At 39.8% G+C, this 14,096-nt stretch overlaps 1 protein-coding gene across 5 annotated transcripts in view; it reads left to right on the plus strand.

Moving 5' to 3' along the window:
• Positions 1-14,096, plus strand: part of opa1 (OPA1 mitochondrial dynamin like GTPase) — a 45,744-nt gene that overhangs the window by 5,776 nt on the left and 25,872 nt on the right. For 2 of the 5 annotated variants that reach the window (XM_038301690.1, XM_038301687.1), the window contains 15 exons: positions 844-987; positions 2,770-2,823; positions 2,908-3,012; positions 3,177-3,263; positions 5,061-5,174; positions 5,255-5,335; positions 5,432-5,506; positions 5,604-5,675; positions 8,092-8,191; positions 8,329-8,459; positions 10,642-10,714; positions 10,811-10,883; positions 10,975-11,090; positions 13,517-13,581; positions 13,714-13,790. In XM_038301690.1, coding sequence (XP_038157618.1) covers positions 844-987; positions 2,770-2,823; positions 2,908-3,012; positions 3,177-3,263; positions 5,061-5,174; positions 5,255-5,335; positions 5,432-5,506; positions 5,604-5,675; positions 8,092-8,191; positions 8,329-8,459; positions 10,642-10,714; positions 10,811-10,883; positions 10,975-11,090; positions 13,517-13,581; positions 13,714-13,790 — 1,367 coding nt within the window. The remainder of the gene's footprint in view (positions 1-843; positions 988-2,769; positions 2,824-2,907; positions 3,013-3,176; positions 3,264-5,060; positions 5,175-5,254; positions 5,336-5,431; positions 5,507-5,603; positions 5,676-8,091; positions 8,192-8,328; positions 8,460-10,641; positions 10,715-10,810; positions 10,884-10,974; positions 11,091-13,516; positions 13,582-13,713; positions 13,791-14,096) is intronic. The other 3 variants (XM_038301688.1, XM_038301689.1, XM_038301686.1) reach the window with 2 other exon arrangements.

Raw genomic sequence — 14,096 nt, forward strand, 5'->3', positions numbered from 1 at the left:
AGTTTTTTTTTTTTCAAAAAACTTCTTTCTTACTTTTGCTGTTTGTAACCTTAAAGCCATAATTTGTTTATGTAGAAATATTTTTATGGGTGTATGTTCAGTCCTTCTGTCGTCCCACCCTCCCTTGTTTTGTTTTAGTGTCATCATCCATATTTTGTTTTAAATTACACCATTGTTTTTAGTTCCTAACTATTTCAACAAATGAAAACAACCTGAAAATGTAGGATTCAAAATAAGGAAGAGATGCAGTCTTTAACATGAGCACAACTTTGGTTACTAGAAATGTAAAACCTAGAGCTCTAAAATGAGACAGTTGCTGTTTCCTGTTTGGAAATGTTTGAAATAAGATGCTGCTTTGTCCTCCGTCTGATTAGATTTCAATGCTTGCTTTGCTTTTTTTCCCTCTACTTGAGGCTTCACCAGGCCAGCTAGCTTAAAGACGTCCCAGCATTGGATTTATTAGAAGACGCAGAGTTTAAATGCAGTCATTAAAGTGCAAAATATGACAGCATCACTGTTTCTGCCGCTTGCTGGGAGGCACTGATTGTGGTATTAGTTGCCTCTTCTGCCATCAGTGGGCAAAGTTTGTTTATAACTGAGCAGACTTTGTATTCTTCACTGATGATGGTGGCAAGAGTCTGAAGGATCTTGATCCTTTCAAACCTTAAATGACTGATTTCTGATTCTTCCACCTGAACAACACCAATGCCAGCTGCCCCAGCCGGGTCTCTGCATTGAGTAGCAGCGTTGGTCCACATGGTGTGGATCACCCTGCTGTTGTTGGGTTTTTGTCATCATTTTCCTCCTCCTTCCTCTCTCTCACGTCTCTCTGACGTACCCCAGGGTCTGCTCGGAGAGCTCATACTCATTCAGCAGCAGATCCAGCAGCACGAGGAGGAGGTCCAGCGGGCCGCTGCAGCCAATAGCACGCGTTCACCACCCCAAGGTCCTTCTCCGAACCCCAACCCCTCGACTCAGACACGCAAGGTGAAGGTCCCACCCCACTTAGACCCGCCCCATCCAAATAACAGCCCCCAAACACCTGCAGCTTAAGGACAACAGAGGGATTCTGAGAACTAGGAGAGTTTGATTATGAAAGCGAAGGCAGACGAATTATAACCCTAGCCAATCGTAAAGGTTTTAATTGGTAAAACACATTTCCATCCCTAAAATAAGACATTCTTTGGTTTAAATCCTGGTCAGTTGACTTTTTGTTTCATAGTTCATCAAAAGATAAACTACCTATTCAGTATCTGACATCAGCACTTTGCTATGAGGCCATTTTGACATGGCTGCGTCTGCGGGTCATTTTTTTTCTTTTTTTTTGTTGTTGCGGGGGTAACATGTTAACAGAAACCTGCAGTGCCTTGTCAAGTGATTCACACCCCTGATTTTTTTTTCTCTCTTTCAGAGATCATTCTGCCCTCTTTGTTAGAAATGTAGAAAACAACTTTAGCTGTTAGCATGGTAATGGAAGGCTCATGCTAGGGGGATGCTTTCGCTTCAGAAGAGATACAGTGAGATTGTTGGAGCTAAAAAAAAAAACATCTTGGGTGGAGGTTCTCCTTCCATTAGAACTGCAGTAAAGATCCAGCCAGAGGTATAATAGGACAGATTATTAGATTATATCCCATTTAAAATCTCATGACAAAACCTGCTGTTGTTCATTCACTTTTTAATAATTCAATCTCTCTTTCTTTGAGCTCTTTTGCAAAGATTGAGGAGTAGAAACGCTTCTGTAGATGTCTAAAGGTTTGCCAAAACTTGCAGCAGTGATCGCAGAGAAAAGTGATTCTTTAAAGTAGAGACTAAGCTTGAAAACAAAAGCATGAAAAGAAATTGTAACAAAAATCTTCAGTTCTTGTTTTGTTTTCCTTCAGCTTATAACTAATTTGCACTGGTTTCTGTTGGTTATAACAAAATATAGTGAGTTCAAGGGGTGTAAATAATTTTTCAAGGCACTACATCCATTTTATTCCATCTTCTCTGTAAAGCTTGATAATTTTCAACTGAATCTATAATACTGAGCTCAGATTTTTCCAGCGTGCCCTGCAAGAATATTTGCAGCCTAATGTCAGAAAGTAACACAGATGTAGCCTCACTGACTGTATAAACAGCTGGATGGTCATCAACATCTGCTGGATGATAAACATCTAGTTTGTGTGTAGTTGTGTGGCAACCAGCTGCATGGTGTGAACTGCGCTTTTTACTGGGTGTTTATTACAGACTGAGACCTTGCAGAACTGCTTAGTTTTAGAGAACATAGCTGGAAAACATCTCGAATCAATGCTTCTGCTTTTTGGGATAGTTTTTCTGAAGTAATTTGTTGTGTCTGTGTCTTTTAAATCCATTCTGTCTTCTCCCAGTCCCATTTATTCTTGTGTTTTTTTTCCTACCTGCCTTTCATGTAGCAGTAATTCTGGGCAGCCACATAAAATGACAATAATCTAATGTGGTTAAATGAAATCAAGTAGTATAACTAAAATTATTTTATAAATGATTAAGCTTTATTTTCTCTTTTTAATGGGACTAACTCTTTGATTTCCGCCTGTTTGTGGATCTCCGAGATCAAAGCTGACTGTTTAATGTATTAACTTTGCCTTCATCTATTTGTTTTCATGGATTACAGTTTGCATGTGTTGAACGTTTGCAGTGCTGGTTGGGAGTTTTCTGATGTAGACTCGTGAGCATAATGTCAAGTCACAAGCTGAAGCTGAAAAAAAAGCATTGATATTATCTGTTTCTCTTGGTTTCTGCTCTGACCTTCAGTCATCAGACAAAGAAAAACTCGACCAGCTTCAGGAGGAGCTTCTTCGAACTCAGGTCCACTTCTAAAAATTAAACTTGATTAAGAATAATACAAAGCTCTTGTGTTAGTGTTGCTGATATGATCATTTTTTTCCTCAGTTAAAGTATCAGCGCATGCTGGAAAGACTGGAAAAGGAAAACAAAGAGTTAAGGAAAGTGGTGCTGCAAAAAGATGATAAAGGTATTCATCAGAGGAAGGTGAAGGTGAGTTATTTATAGACACTATAATACTGATGACTTTTGAAGGTTTCCAATTCTTCTTGTTGGTTGGTTAATTTAATTAACCCTTGTTAAATTGTTACCTTGATTGATTTCTCCTGAATTGATTGTATTTGATATATATTTAGTGTTTATTTTTCTGTTTTCAGAAATCCCTGATTGACCTTTATTCTGAAGTCCTTGACATCCTGTCTGACTACGATGCCAACTACAATACCCAGGACCACCTACCCAGGGTAAGCCACACTGAGCTTAGACATGAATTTTAAATTATGAATATAAATAATATTGTATTTTTTTTTGTAAAACTGCCATCTTATTTCCTTAATTTTAGCATTTTAAGATTGATAAAACGTATATGTGCATGTGTCCTTCCTCCTCTCTTACCTTGTTTTGTTTTAATGTCAACATCTTCTGGGGTTCTCAGAGTATTTCAGCCCATTTAAAGTGATGCTGTAAATGGGCAGCAATGCTGAGTTTCAATCAGTTTAATGGCTTTAGAAACTGTGTTTTTTGAATTACATCTACCTCCTTATTCACATTTAGATGAGAAACCGTTCTGTTAGAGGACCATTGGTCACCACTATAAGAATGTTTTTCTTTTTCTTTTATTTAAGGTTGTGTTTGTTTAGGTGTGCATATCTAGGTCCAGTGTGTCCCATACCTTTAACTTGCCAATTGTCTGAATTTTTTTTGTTTGTTTCTATCATTAAATTTAGCATTGTTGCTACGCTGCTATGTAGCCACCTCACGACACCAGACCAGTTCAATGTAATATTTTGAATTAGGACGGATATGAACGGCTTCTCCTAATTCAGCAAAGATGCTTAGAAGAAGAATCGGAGGAGTAGAAAACCCAGTTTTCCTACTTTGGTTTTAACTACATTTACTTGTTATTTAACCCATTTAGGCCTAAAACGCCTGGAAAAAAACACCTTAAAAACCTATGGCCGATTTTAAAAAATACCCCTAAAACCTGAAGTTTCCTGTAAATTCAGCAACTGTGTCAACGCCTAGTAAATTATTGATATCTCAGCTTCTGTAGCAGATAGAACTCAAAATATATTTTATCTTTGAAATTCTTCACAAAAAAAAGTGAAAAGCAGTAATCAAAAAATAAAAAAATTCAACCTTTTATTTTTTCCATATGTGATCAAGTCTTCATTGAGAATGTGCAATATAAAACGTTTTTAAAATAAAGAACAAACATTACATAAATAACTATCTGATGATTACTTATTAACAGTATTATTATGCATAATAATGCATATGTCTGTTATAAATTGCATACAACTTACCTCCAGATGGCCACAAATCTGTCCCGGGACATATTTTGGGGGAACTGCGTCCTGAAGAGAGGTTTACTCTGTCGCCAATAATCTCTTCGTACTGGCAACACAAGAAGTCCAATGCCCATACACAGCCCAATAAATGTCTTCATCTCCGTCACAGTCACGGGTGACCACTTTGCCATCTTTGCTCTTGTTGGAGTTTGGTTTGTTTGGTCACTGTACCTATTCGTCTCGGTAACAAGATGCATCCAAAGTTCTTCATTAAAAATATGCTCAAATGCCTGCAGCGGTGTGGCGTCTGCAGGCAAATCAACTTTCACTCCAGGTGTGCGGTTGAAAACACTCCGTGCATTGCGGTGGTAGTTCGATTGGTTCAGCGCGTTCAAAGTCATCATTTTCATCTATACCGTCAGCAAAGCCGACACACTCCTCAAAATCACTGCCTTCCGACATCTCTTCTCTGTCAAACTCCTCCATGTTTGCTTGAAAAAAACTTCTTTCTTCTTGCTTGACTTATATGCTCTCCCGGCGTCAATGGTAGAATTACGCAACAGCGCCCCCGGCTTGAATGGTAGAAATGCGGTAATGCTTTCCCGGCCTAAATGGGTTAAAACACTCCTGTGTCTTTCTTTACCATTTTTTTTTTGGTTGCCTTTAGGTTTTTCTTTCTGTGTTAATTTCTCATACAGTAATTAATGCTCTACTGTTCCTTTTGTCCATCCTACCTCTGCTCTCCTTTAGGTGGTTGTGGTTGGAGACCAGAGTGCTGGGAAGACCAGTGTGCTCGAGATGATCGCCCAGGCCAGGATCTTTCCTAGGGGCTCGGGAGAGATGATGACACGCTCTCCTGTAAAGGTCAGTGGGGTAAAAGGGGCTGATTTTTATGTTTAAATTAAATTTTAATCTTTAGGATTACTTGTTTATTTTCCCTGCAGGTGACATTAAGCGAAGGCCCGCACCATGTTGCCATGTTTAAAGACAGCGGCCGAGAGTTTGACCTCACCAAAGAGGAGGACGTAAGTCAAATATTTGTATATTTGATTAAATAAAAGGAAACTTTATCCTGCTTTATTTTTAACTCAACATCTGTGTTTTTTTGTGGTTGTATGCAGCTGGCTGCTCTGAGGCACGAGATTGAGCTGAGGATGAGGAAGAGTGTGAAGGAAGGACAGACTGTGAGCTCTGAGGTTTGACAAATTTACAACTGGATAGTTAATAAAAAAAAATAACTTTTCTTATTTGTTTAGAAGATTTAATGAAGTAATTTTATTTCTCACACATTAGACTATCTCACTGAGTGTTAAAGGACCAGGCATTCAGAGGATGGTTCTGGTAGACTTACCTGGTGTCATAAGTGTAAGTATTTAAACCACCTCAGATCTATACTGATAAATAACTGGATGCCATTGAGCACGACCCACTGCAGAGTCTTGGCTAGAAGAATCCTTTACAGTTTGGACATTTCCGGCATATGATTTTTTAGAACTTTCATATGGTATTTTATTATTAGAAATAACCCAGGGCTGGATAGAGAGCCAACCTCGATATCATGTCTTGAGATATAGGAAAAATATAATGGAGAAATAATATATATATACACTCACCGGCCACTTTATTAGGTACCCCATGCTAGTAACGGGTTGGACCCCCTTTTGCCTTCAGAACTGCCTCAATTCTTTGTGGCATAGATTCAACAAGGTGCTAGAAGCATTCCTCAGGGAGTTTGGTCCATATTGACATGATGGCATCACACAGTTGCCCAAGATTTGTCAGCTGCACATCCATGATGCGAATCTGCCCACCTTGGTTGTAACGGGTGGTTATTTGAGTCACTGTTGCCCTTCTATCAGCTCGAACCAGTCTGGTCATTCTCCTCTGACCTCTGGCATCAACAAGGCATTTCCGCCCACAGAACTGCCGCTCACTGGATGTTTTTTCTTTTTCGGACCATTCTCTGTAAACCCTAGAGATGGTTGTGCGTGAAAATCCCAGTAGATCAGCAGTTTCTGAAATACTCAGACCAGCCCTTCTGGCACCAACAATCATGCCACATTCAAAGTCACTCAAATCACCTTTCTTCCCCATACTGATGCTCGGTTTGAACTGCAGGAGATTGTCTTGACCATGTCTACATGCCTAAATGCACTGAGTTGCCACCATGTGACTGGCTGCTTAGAAATTAAGTGTTAACGAGCAGTTGGACAGGTGTACCTAATATATATATAATATATACATATATATATATACCTAATTATATATATATATATATATATATATATATATATATATATATATATATATATATATATATATATATATACACTCACCGGTCACTTTATTAGGTACCCCATGCTAGTATAGGGTTGGACCCCCTTTTGCCTTCAGAACTGCCTCAATTCTTCGTGGCATAGATTCAACAAGGTGCTGGAAGCATTCCTCAGGGAGTTTGGTCCATATTGACATGATGGCATCACACAGTTGCCGCAGATTTGTTGGCTGCACATCCATGATGCGAATCTCCCGTTCCACCACATCCCAAAGATGCTCTATTGGATTGAGATCTGGTGACTGTGGAGGCCATTTGAGTACAGTGAACTCATTGTCATGTTCAAGAAACCAGTCTGAGAGGATTCCAGCTTTATGACATGGCGCATTATCCTGCTGAAAGTAGCCATCAGAAGTTGGGTACATTGTGGTCATAAAGGGATGGACATGGTCAGCAACAATACTCAGGTAGGCTGTGGCGTTGCAACGATGCTCAATTGGTACCAAGGGGCCCAAAGAGTGCCAAGAAAATATTCCCCACACCATGACACCACCACCACCAGCCTGAACCGTTGATACAAGGCAGGATGGATCCATGCTTTCATGTTGTAGACGCCAAATTCTGACCCTACCATCCGAATGTCGCAGCAGAAATCGAGACTCATCAGACCAGGCAACGTTTTTCCGATCTTCTATTGTCCAATTACGATGAGCTTGTGCAAATTGTAGCCTCAGTTTCCTGTTCTTAGCTGAAAGGAGTGGCACCCGGTGTGGTCTTCTGCTGCTGTAGCCCATCTGCCTCAAAGTTCGAAGTAGTGTGCGTTTAGAGATGCTCTTCTGCCCACCTTGGTTGTAACGGGTGGTTATTTGAGTCACTGTTGCCCTTCTATCAGCTCGAACCAGTCTGGCCATTCTCCTCTGACCTTTGGCATCAAAAAGGCATTTCCGCCCACAGAACTGCCGCTCACTGGATGTTTTTTCTTTTTCGGACCATTCTCTGTAAACCCTAGAGATGGTTGTGCGTGAAAATCCCAGTAGATCAGCAGTTTCTGAAATACTCAGACCAGCCCTTCTGGCACCAACAATCATGCCACGTTCAAAGTCACTCAAATCACCTTTCTTCCCCATACTGATGCTCGGTTTGAACTGCAGGAGATTGTCTTGACCATGTCTACATGCCTAAATGCACTGAGTTGCCACCATGTGATTGGCTGCTTAGAAATTAAGTGTTAACGAGCAGTTGGAGAGGTGTACCTAATAAAGTGGCCGGTGAGTGTATATGTGTGTGTATGTATGTTTATATGTATATGTATGCAACCAGATTTATCCGTTTTTTGATAAAAACAAAGTCTGATAAAATCCTGAACTGTGAAGGAACCCTGATGTTAAACATGCAGGTTATTTTCCTTCAATAACCATTGGATGGTTTCAATGGAACTATATTAAACCCCTTTTTGGACATTAGCCTTTAAAAACATCCCCCAACTGGAACTAAACTGTTTTCCAGACGGTGACTACGGGCATGGCATCAGACACTAAGGAAACCATCTTCAGCATGAGCAAGGCCTACATGCAAAACCCCAATGCCATCATTCTTTGTATTCAGGGTGAGTCACGTTAATCCCCTCCCTATGATCAAATGTGAGAGAAAAGATTATAGCAAAAAGGGATGTTATTATTTTAACAGTCTTTTTCAGACCCATGGGTGGTTCATATTTTTTCTTTTATTTTTTTCTTGATCCAGATGGTAGTGTGGATGCAGAGCGCAGCATCGTCACAGACCTCGTCAGCCATATGGACCCTCACGGGAAAAGGACCATCTTTGTTCTCACTAAAGTGGACTTGGCTGAGAAGAACCTGGCCAGTCCCAGCAGGGTAAGATGACTGAACAGTTTCAACAGAAATTATTGCTTCATGTTTCAATTTCTAATGCTTTTACTTTTTCCTATCTTCCTGTGATGAACATCCTTTAATAGACTTTTTAAATCCAAAGATTAAAGAACCCGACTATTCAATAAAAAAATACAAATAGAAATCAAATATTGTAGTAACTCATTGGCTTTTTTCTCCTTAGCAATTCCTGTGTTACATCAATAAATACAAGTAATACAGGAATAAAAACTTCCCGAAGAGTTACTTTTTCTCATAAATTTGCTGCATTTTCACTTTTTGAAAGCATCAAGTTATATCCATTTCCTCCACCAGGTGGGGCTCTCTCCCTTTCAACGCACCATTAACTTTATGTCTGCTTGTCTAATAGCATCTGACACCTCTTCTCTGTAGGACCTGCATTAACAGCAGCTGTCAACCACCCAGATTCTGAACATTACTAACCAGTTACTCTCTAGCAAGAGCTGCAAGTCGGAATATGTTGTGACTCGGATCAAATATGCGGTCTCTAATGCACCACTTTAGAATATTAAAGTTGGGATTTTTTCCCCAATATATCCGTCCTACAAATAATCGCTGAAGCCATAATCATCTTTTTTTACTACACCTACAGTGAGGTGATGAAAATAATTATTTGAACACCCTGCTATTTTGCAAGTTCTCCAGCTTAGAAATCACGGAGGGGTCTGAATTTGCCATGATAGGTACATGTCCAGTGTAAGAGACATAATCAATGTTAATATTATGTACAGCAGCCTTTCTTTGCAATTCCAGAGGTCTAACGTTTCCTGTAGTTTTTCTCCAGGTGTGCACACACTGCAGGAGGTGTTTTGGCCCACTCCTCCACACAGATGTTCTCTGTCTGGGCTGTTGCTGAGAAACAGAGTTTGAGCTCCCTCTAAAGATTCTCTAATGGCTTTAGGTCTGGAGACTGGCTAGGCCTTGCCAGAACCCTGATATGCATCTTCCAGTGCCACTCATTGGTTATCCTGGCTCTGTGCTTTGGGTCATTGTCATGTTGGAAGACCCAGCCTTGACCCATCTTCAGTGCTCTAACTGAGAGAAGGAGGTTGTTCCCCAAAATCTTGCAATACATGCCCCTGGTCATCCTCTCCTTAATACAGTGCAGTTGCCCTGTCCGATGTGCAGAATAACAGTCCCAAAGCATGATGTTATCACCTCCATGCTTCACAGTAGGGATGGTTAGTGAATTATGATCAAAAAGTTATATTTTAGTGTCATCTCACCACATGACTTTCACCCATGACTCCTCTGGATCATCCAAATGGTCATTGGCAAACTTAAGACAGACCTTGACATGTGCTGGTTTTAGCAGGGGAACCTTCTGTGCCATGCTTGATTTCAAACCATGACGTCTTATTGTATTACCAACAGTAACCTTGGAAACGGTGGTCCCAGGTCTTTTTCAGGTCATTCAGCTCCTCCCATGTAGTTCTGGGCTGATTTCTCACGTTTCTTATGATCATTGAGACCCCATGAGATGAGATCTTGCATGGAGCCCCAGTCCAAAGGAGATTGACAGTTGTGTTTAGCTTCTTACATTTTCTAAAGATTGCTCCAACAGTGGACCTTTTTTTCACCAAGCTGCTTAGCAATTTCCCTGTAGCCCTTTCCAGCTTTGTGGAGGTGTATTATTTTGTCTCTAGCATCTTTGGACAGCTCTTTGGTCTTGGCTATGTTAGTAGTTGGATTTTTACTGATTATATGGGTGGACAGGTGTCTTTATGCAGCTAACGACCTCAAACAGGTGCATCTAATTTAGGATAATTAATGGAGTGAAGGTGGACATTTTGAAGGCAGACTAACAGGTCTTTCAGGGTCAGAAATCTAGCTGATAGACAGGTTCAAATACTTATTTGGAGTTGTATCATACAAATAAATAGTTAAAAATCCTATATTGTGATTTCTGGATTTAGATTCATCTCTCACACTGGACATTCACCTACAATGACAATTTCAGATGCCTCCATGATTTCTAAGTGGGAGAACTTGCAAAATAGCAGGGTGCCCAAATACTTATTTTCCTCATGGTATTAGTGGTCATAATGTAATGAAAAATTTTACTTCATCTATAGATAATCTGAAGGCTGAAACCTGACTCAATCTGTTCCTTTAATTAATTTTAATTATTATTATTCTCTTTTAGATTCAGCAAATCGTTGAAGGAAAGCTCTTTCCCATGAAAGCTCTCGGTTATTTTGCTGTAGTAACAGGAAAAGGTAAAATATGACTCAGTTATTCAGCTTGCTGTATTTATTCCCTGTTATTTTAGGTTTGTTTATAATTTAACTACCTGTTCATGTCCATTTTTAAAGGGAGCACCGGTGAAAGCATTGATGCAATTAAAGACTACGAAGAGGACTTCTTCCAGAACTCCAGATTGCTAAGGCAGGTTAAACTATAGTTATCAAACTTCTACAACCTTTAAATGGGATAACTTAAAACAAGGTTGTTTGTTTTGTTTTTTCTGTGCCCAAAGGGATGGGATGCTGAAAGCTCATCAGGTCACCACTAAGAACTTGAGTCTGGCTGTCTCTGACTGCTTCTGGAAGATGGTCAGGGAGTCTGTAGAGCAGCAGGCAGATGTTTTCAAAGGTATGATCAGCCTGAACACAGCTGAGGTAGTGTTAAACTTGACCACCTTTCAGGCTTTTACACAATATTTACAGGCTTTTATCCAGTGATTATACAGGTGCTGGTCATAAAATTAGAATATCATGAAAAAGTAGATTGATTTCAGTAATTCCATTTAAAAAGTGAAACTTGTATATTATATTCATACATTACATACAAACTCATATATTTCAGATGTTTATTTTGTTTAATTTTGATGATTACAAATGACAACAAATGAAAATCTCAAATTCATCATATCAGAAAATTAGAATATTACTGAAGACCAATAAAAACAAAGGATTTATAGAAATGTTGGCCAACTGAAAAGTATGAACATGAAAAGTATGAGCATGTACGGCACTCAGTATTTAGTTGGGCCTCCTTTGGCCTGTATTACTGCAGCAATGCGGCGTGGCATGGAGTCGATCAGTCTGTGGCACTGCTCAGGTGTTATGATAGCCCAGGTTGCTCTAATAGTGGCTTTTAGCTCTTCTGAATTGTTGGGTCTGGTGTATTGCATCTTCTTCTTCACAATACCCCATAGATTTTCTATGGGGTTAAGGTCAGGAGAGTTTGCTGGCCAATTAAGAACAGGGATACCATGGTCCTTCAACCAGGTACTGGTAGCTTTGGCACTGTGTGCAGGTGCCAAGTCCTGTTGGAAAATGAAATCTGCATCTCCAAAAAGTTGGTCAGCTGCAGGAAGCATGAAGTGCTCTAAAACTTCCTGGTATGTGGCTGCGTTGACCCTGGACCTCAGAAAACACAATGGACCAACACCAGCAGATGACATGGCACCCCAAACCATCACTGACTGTGGAAACTTTACACTGGACTTCAAGCAACGTGGATGAAGTGCCTCTCTTCTTTTCCTCCAGACTCTGGGACCTTGATTTCCAAAGGAAATGCAAAATTTACTTTCATCAGAGAACATGACTTTGGACCACTCACCAGCAGTCCAGTCCTGTTTCTCTTTAGCCCAGGCAAGACGCTTCTGACGCTGTCTGTGGTTCAAGAGTGGCTTGACACAAGGAATGCGACAGCAGAAACCCATGTCTTTCATACGTCTGTGTGTGGTGGTTCTTGAAGCACTCACTCCAGCTGCAGTCCACTCTTTGTGAATCTCCCCCACATTTTTTAATGGGTTTTGTTTCACAATCCTCTCCAGGGTGCGGTTATCTCTCTTGCTTGTACACTTTTTTCGACCACATCTTTTCCTTCCCTTCGCCTCTCTATTAATGTGCTTGGACACTGAGCTCTGTGAACCGCCAGCCTCTTTAGCGATGACCTTTTGTGTCTTGCCCTCCTTGTGCAAGGTGTCGATGGTCGTCTTTTGGACAACTGTCAAGTCAGCAGTCTTCCCCATGATTGTGTAGCCTATAGAACTAGACTGAAAGACCATTTAAAGGCTTTTGCAGGTGGTTTGAGTTAATTAGCTGATTAGAGTGTGGCACCAGGGGCCATCAATTTTGAACCTTTTCACAATATTCTAATTTTCTGATATGATGAATTTGAGATTTTCATTTGTTGTCATTTGTAATCATCAAAATTAAACAAAATAAACATCTGAAATATATGAGTTTGTATGTAATGTATGAATATAATATACAAGTTTCACTTTTTAAATGGAATTACTGAAATCAATCTACTTTTTCATGATATTCTAATTTTATGACCAGCACCTGTAAAGGACCCAGACAATACCAGCTGTTCACCCTGAACGTTTTCTGTCTCCTTGGCCTTTCTCAGCTCACCCTGACACACTCCCCCTGTCCCTCCCTTCTACCGTCCTCAATTAGTCTAGACAATCTCAAGCCATTGCTAAAAGCAGAGGAGATTTATAGCTCTGAGACTGCAGTTCCCATAGACCCATTGTGTTGCGTATCGATCCATATCCCATCAAATCATGCAAGGCCAGCTTTCATCTTCTATTGTTGGCGCCACAAAGCTGCAATTAGAGTAAACGGCTGTGTGTTTAGGGAGCTGAGGGATGAAGCTTTCTTGGCTTGTGTGTGTTTCTCTTTTTGTGCATATGTTAGAGCTAAAACTCTGACTTTTGATATAGAGCAGGCTGCTGGCCCCATCGCTTCACCTCCTAAGGGACCAGTTAGCAGAGAGTGTGCAAGGTGTCCTCAGCTCCTCTTATTAAAGGATGGATACCATTAGCAACATGCAAGGGTCTTTTTTTATGTCATACAATGTGAAAATAAAACAAGCTCTGAGGTTTGGTGGTTATTGCCTGTTGATGGAGGAAATCTACTGTTGGATACAGTGGAGCACTGTTAAGTTAGTTTTAGGGTCCAAAATTTGCACAATTGAAGTCTGTTATATAATTAGTTATTGTTTATTTTAATAAGGATTGTTCAAATCAGATATTGTTAATAAACGTCCCTTTTTTTTCCCAGCATCACGGTTCAACCTGGAGACTGAATGGAAAAACAATTATCCTCGTCTGAGAGAACTGGACAGAGTAATACAAACACACACCATCTATGATGTTCTTTTATGTAGAAGCTACTTTAGAAAGAACACATTTAATAACCAATATTTTTACAAAGTAAAAAGCACAAATTGCCTCCTAAAATGGCTTGTCTTTTTGCAGAACGAACTCTTTGAAAAAGCAAAAAATGAAATTTTGGATGAAGTCATTAGTTTGAGTCAAGTCACCCCCCAGCACTGGTAAGTTTGTGGTAAAGCTGTATTACTTATTAATGTAATCGGTCAATCAATCTGTTCCACAGAGAGTAATTATTACAGAACTTCAATTAGAAAAGTAATATGCACCATTTTGATGGTTACCTACTTGAACTTTAAAATGCTACCAGAGCAAAATTCAGTTTAAGATTGGATACTTTTTTCTAATAACGTACAAAACAGTTTTAGTACTAAACGGTAAAGGTTATTTAGCTGCATCCAAGGATTTTATAGAACGTTGAGGGGAAAGAAAAATTGAGTTTGGGAAACAAAACCTCTTTTGGAAAAAAG

The sequence above is a fragment of the Cyprinodon tularosa genome, unplaced genomic scaffold, assembly GCF_016077235.1.
Source record: "Cyprinodon tularosa strain WSP-4 unplaced genomic scaffold, ASM1607723v1 ctg471, whole genome shotgun sequence".
In the NCBI taxonomy this organism is placed as follows: Eukaryota; Metazoa; Chordata; class Actinopteri; order Cyprinodontiformes; family Cyprinodontidae; genus Cyprinodon; species Cyprinodon tularosa.